At 34.7% G+C, this 5753-nt stretch overlaps 1 protein-coding gene across 1 annotated transcript; it reads right to left on the bottom strand.

Annotated features, from left to right (window-relative positions):
* Positions 1 to 267: 267 nt before the first annotated feature.
* Positions 268 to 4590, bottom strand: LOC134723857 (uncharacterized). Its single transcript, XM_063587401.1, has 4 exons — positions 4406 to 4590; positions 2449 to 2590; positions 1033 to 1347; positions 268 to 405 (listed from the first exon to the last, which is right to left on the bottom strand). The coding sequence occupies exons 1-4, from the start codon at positions 4431 to 4433 to the stop codon at positions 339 to 341; spliced, it is 552 nt and encodes a 183-aa protein (XP_063443471.1). The 5' UTR covers positions 4434 to 4590; the 3' UTR covers positions 268 to 338.
* Positions 4591 to 5753: the final 1163 nt, after the last annotated feature.

Here is a 5753-nt window from a genome sequence, read left to right as displayed (position 1 = left end):
CATTCGGCGCCCCGTATAAAGAACCATCAAACAAATGTTGCAATGTTTCTCAAGCGCAAAGAATTTCACTCCCCCATTTCGACAAACCGGACGTGGTTGCGTATTTAGACATCCCGCACAGCAAGCATACGCCCGTTTAGGACACGTCTTTATTCTAAGACGGAGAAACTGCAACCAATCTCTATTGAACATTTATTTCTTTAATTTCTCCAATATATCTTACACGTCTATTACTTCTATTATTGTAAAGCTTTGGTTAACTAGAAGTGATCAGATCAATTTTATTGAACGATACTGTATTAGTTTTTCTTCCGTCACATTCTTTTTTCAAGCTTTTTTCAACATTGACCCGTCTTTACTATTGTTAACCAGATGTTGTCACATTGTGCCTTTTGAAACTCACAACTGAAAGAAAAAAAGAAAAGATTGCTAGATTCAGATTAATAAATGAATAAAGTATTTTCAGTTTGTGAATTATAATTTGCCTACTAAAAATATTTATTAGAAAATATTTAGGAATTTTGGTCCTCAATGCCCATCAACTGCTTAATGTTTTAGACGCTTTTAACTTTGTTGGTTACGAGCGCCACTGATGAGTTTTTTTGTAGACGAATCGCGCGTCTGGCGTAAAAACAAAATTTAATCCTGGTATTTATGATGAGTTTATTTACTCATTTAATAAAACTTTCTGATTTTGTGGGAATTTTTTTTCATTTGAAAGCACTTTTTACTTCGATGGTGGCGAGGCCTTTATTTTCAACTAAATGTTTAGTGGTGACGGAAGATACTTTTCGTTCCCCTTATGACATACCCATGAAATACCAATAAGATTGTTTTCAATTATTAATACTAAGATGTAAAACCATTGGCTTTGAATCGCAATAATGTCAGTGTTTGTGATGGGGAATAGTACACCTCCCTACACCCCACAACATGTTCAATCGCCCGTGACCGATTTCGCATGACATAATAGGCTTTCCTCTAATATTGGAATGTGAAACTATTTTAATGCCTCTGTAACATCAGACTTACTTATTTTGGTGTGTAACTCCATTAGAGGCACAAACTTTAACTGGATCATAGCTACATGTTACTATGCCTTTGTTATCACAGAACAATTGTCCAAGCTGGTCCCGTGTTGGCTTGGGCGTAGTTGTAGGTTTGGTCGTCGTTGTAGTAGGGATAGGCGTTGTTGCAGGCATAGGTGTCGTTTTCATTAGGGTTGCTGGTTTGGTTGTCATGGCAGCATATGTTGTAGATGCCATTTTGTTCGTTGTCGTAACACATCCAAACTTAGCATCTATTTCTATTCTTTTGTCTTTACATCTGGCCTGATCAAAAGCACAGCTGAAATAAAGAATAATGATATTCATTTTCTATCTTTAGCATAGTTTCAGCTGCATTTATATCATTTGGATTGTAAATAAGACAGCGAATTCACCGGAGGAAAATGTTGAAAAATTGATATTCACCTCTCAAACCGTCAGGTGTAATATGTAATGGCAGCATTTAAAAATGTTCTATTGATATTGATATTTCATTTAGAAATATAAAAAAGAAGATGTGGTATGATTGCCAATGAGACAACTATCCACAAAAGACCAAAATGACACAAACATTAAAACAATTATAGGTCACCGTACGGTCTTCAATAATGAGCAAAGCCCATACCGCATATAGTCAGCTATAAAAGGCCCCAATAAGACAAAAAGTTTATTCTTGAACTTGTAAAATTAAATTGTAAACTAACTAATCAATAATGATGAAGGAATTTTTTTACTACCTTGACTGGCTATACAGTCCGCGCACGATTAATTATATAATTTGCTCATAAATGTAAGTTTTTGATGGAACATATCAATAAGACAACACGGAGAAAATAAAAACACTATGAATACATCTAGGGTTCAGTCTATGGTCTTCAAAATAGTCAGCAGTGCAAAAAACATACCAGCTCTTTATCGCATCGAGTATGATCGGCTGAGAATGAATTAAACACAGAGACTATCAAACCCCACAACACCAAATCCCAGGAAAACACGACCTTGGGAATTGTCAAGAAACAAAATCAATTAAAAAACAAAAGAAACATGAAAAGATGCTCATACAATAAATACTAGACATAATGATTGAACGACAACAGTTATGTCCCCTTAGTATGTCATGCAAGCCAATGTCTAACAGTGTTAGTCTAAAACATATTAATTTCATTACCACAGATAACTGTTGAGTAATATTAAAAATGCTACTAAAATATGCCTTGCTTTTCTATCAAAACTTAATGAACACAAGCTTTGCTCATTGTTGAAGGCCGTACGGTGGCCTATATATGTTAATGTCCGTGTCATTTTGGTCTCTTGTGGAGAGTTGTCTCATTGGCAATCATACCACATCTTCTTTTTACATACATAAATATACCATAAGGCTTGTTAGATATTAAGTACTCACAAATTTATATACGAGTTTCCATTAGAGTCACACACTGTTTCGTCTGTGTCGACTGTAAGCTGACTACAGTCTAGTAGTATTATCTCACGGCATAACTCTTCAAAACTTATTGTGGCTGATGCTCCATAGATCACGCTTATCACTGTAATAAAGAAAGTTTTATTTTCTTATATTTAGGCTTGACCTTAGTCCTATATTCAAAGTTGGTGGAAGACAAAAACAATCAAAAACAAAGAAGTAAACAAAGACTCACAAAACCAAAGGACATTTACATCAACAGTTCTGCAACAGTTATAAATAATAATTAAGAAACAACACGAAATCCACTAAAAACCGGGAGTGAAACCAGGTGCTCCGGAAGGGTAATTTGTCCACAGTACATGTAGCATTATATAATAAGAATGTGTCCAAATCACACGGATGCCCCACTTGGCAGTCTGAGTTGCACTATCATTTTCCATGTTTTAATGTGAAATTGGGAAAAACATCTAATTTGGCATTTAAATAAGAAATATCATACCATAAGTTTCAAGTTGATTGGACTTCAACTTCATCAAAAACTACCTTGACCAAAAACTTTAACCTGAAACTGGCACTTTCATTTTCTATGTTCAGTGGACCGTGAAATTGGGGAGTCAAAAGTCTAATTTGGCTTTTCAATTAGAAAGATCATAAAAGAACATGTATACAATATAAGTTTCAAGTTGATTGGACTGCAGCTTCATCTAAAACTACCTTTACCAAAAACTTTAACCTGAAGCGGACCAGACGAACGAACGAATAGACGGACGATGAACGAACATACGGACGAACGAACGAACGGACCCACAGACCAGAAAACATAATGCCCTTCTACTATTGTAGGTGGGCACAAAAACGGGTATACATAAGTGTGTAAATATATTAAATGTTTTTTTATATATATAAAGGCAACAGTAGCATACCGCTGTTCAAAACTCATAAATCCATGGACAAAAACAAAATCGGGGTAACAAACTAAAACCGAGGGAAACGCATTAAATATAAGAGGAGAACAAGAACACAACGTTAAAATGTAACACACACAGAAACGAACAATAATATAACAATGGCCATATTCCTGACTTGGTACAGGACACTGGTTATGTTGCATGCCAAATCTCCCTCTTTCATTGCCATGTGAAATATAACATCAAAATGACAACACAACACCACAGGACTGCAATATAAATAAATTGGTGAACACAATTGACAAAGAAACACAGACGGTTGTAAGAAGTTGGTGAAATGTGTCCTGAGTACAGCATTATATTGAGAAGGGGTAAATTTACCCTTTTCGAACAATAACCTTTTTATAGTTATAAGAGACAACATTGAACGATGCTATAGACTTTTTAGTGAATCGTCGTGATTTAAAATAAACCTGTATCTCATGCAATACATTGCAAGGTAACATTTGGCCTTCTTGTACGATTGTCTACAAGGGAAGCAGAGTTGCTATTTCTCCAAGATCGCAAGATCTAGAAGCGGATTCAGACGAGGGTTACCTGGCCGCGCCACGTAAAAACGAAATAAGGTAAATGATAGTTAAAATAATTGCCAATTGTTTGTCAAAATATGGTCATCTAACTCTAAATTTTTCTCTTTCTACTGTTAAATACTGGATCAGCGCCTGAGACATACGTGACGCCTTGTAAGTTGAAAAACCAGCAATCGATCAAAAAAAGTTGATTTATCGTAAAGAAATCTATCAAATGATGAAGACTGCATGCATGCTGCCCCTTATATGTCTTTTTGATCGTTTTTTTCGTTGTTGTGGTTTTGTCTCACTAGGCTAGCCTACTCATCTCTTTCTCGATTTTTTTACTCCGCGCTATGAAAAAGTCCTTTGAAATAATAATTGTGGAACCATTTTATACGGAATAAGCAGTACCAATTCATGTGGAAAGGGAAAACAGATTAAATATTTTATACTTACCAAAACACAGATTAATTAAAACAGTCATTGTAGTGACGTTTCCTTTTTTGTATCTCCTTTACACACCTATAAGTGTTCCTTATGTGCTATATCCGTGACTTATCTATGATCTTATCATGACGTCTTAGACCTGAGTCAATCTGGTTATTGTTGTATTGTATGATACGAGGAATGTTTTCATCCATGGAACTGTTCCGTCATATATATCATGACAATCATATTCATTCAGAGTGTAAAAGGTCACATGGTACAATAGATAGACGATAAATCTGACCAAATTTTATTTCTGTTCCAAATGATTTAAAAAAAAACACTAAATATCTATGAAAACTATTTGACTTGGAATAGTTCTAAATCGAATAGGTACTCTAAATCAAAAGAATTTAGGTGTTTAAGGTACCCAATGAGCTGCATAAAAGCTAAACAAAAGGATTGACGTTTCTTTTTCATCTAAAATTTTCATGAAAAATGGGCAGTCAAAATTCTCAGCGTGCAAAGTTCGTCTATTTAGAATTCGTCCACGTGTTCGTTAACATTATTAATTCCTAAATGAACAGAATTTCGTTATATGAATAAGCTGAGATATTGGATAAGAGACAATTAGATACCCACCAAACTATATACAAGATAACAATACATGCCATTTATAGGTTCAAAGTTCGGTCTTCAAAATATAAAGACTGATTGTCCATTCAGTAAGATAATATTTCGAAAAGAACAATACATTTCTGTGTAAGGCAAATATTCCATATAAACTTGAATAATTTCTTAGCAAGAACAACACTTAAAAATCTACCTTTTTATGAAAACATTCCTTTTAAAACCAATTAAGTATCCATGACATAAAGCTCATTTCGAGTTCTTGTATTGATGGACAAATTGTGTCACGGCCTGATTATTCTCACATTGGTGCTTTTTACTCCTTCCAAAGGTGAAAATAGTATACAATAACGACGTTGCCTGTTAAAATTAACCACATAGGGTAAAGGCATTCAGATAATTTGTCTGTTATTGAAGACAATGGGATGGCCTCCAGATGTCCCTTTCGTTATGTAAGTTTACAGTTTGTAAAGGATCACTCTGATTCTAACAAAAAATTATCTTAAACTGATATTATCAAGATGCTTGATTTCTTGATTGACAACATATTTGTTACGTTCGGAGGTCGTGTTTTTCAACAGACGCTCGGTATTCCAATGGGAACAAACTGTGCCCCTCTACTTGCCGACTTGTTTCTTTATTATTATGAGGCTGACTTCATGCAGGAACTTCTTAGGAAGAAAGATAAGAAGTTAGCAATATCCTTCAACACTAATTTCCGCTATATAGATGATGTTCTTTCACTAAA

Source organism: Mytilus trossulus, chromosome 6 (genome assembly GCF_036588685.1).
Source record: "Mytilus trossulus isolate FHL-02 chromosome 6, PNRI_Mtr1.1.1.hap1, whole genome shotgun sequence".
Taxonomy (NCBI): domain Eukaryota; kingdom Metazoa; phylum Mollusca; class Bivalvia; order Mytilida; family Mytilidae; genus Mytilus; species Mytilus trossulus.
Note: the sequence above shows the minus strand (reverse complement) of the source record. Positions and strands in the feature narration are given on the sequence as shown.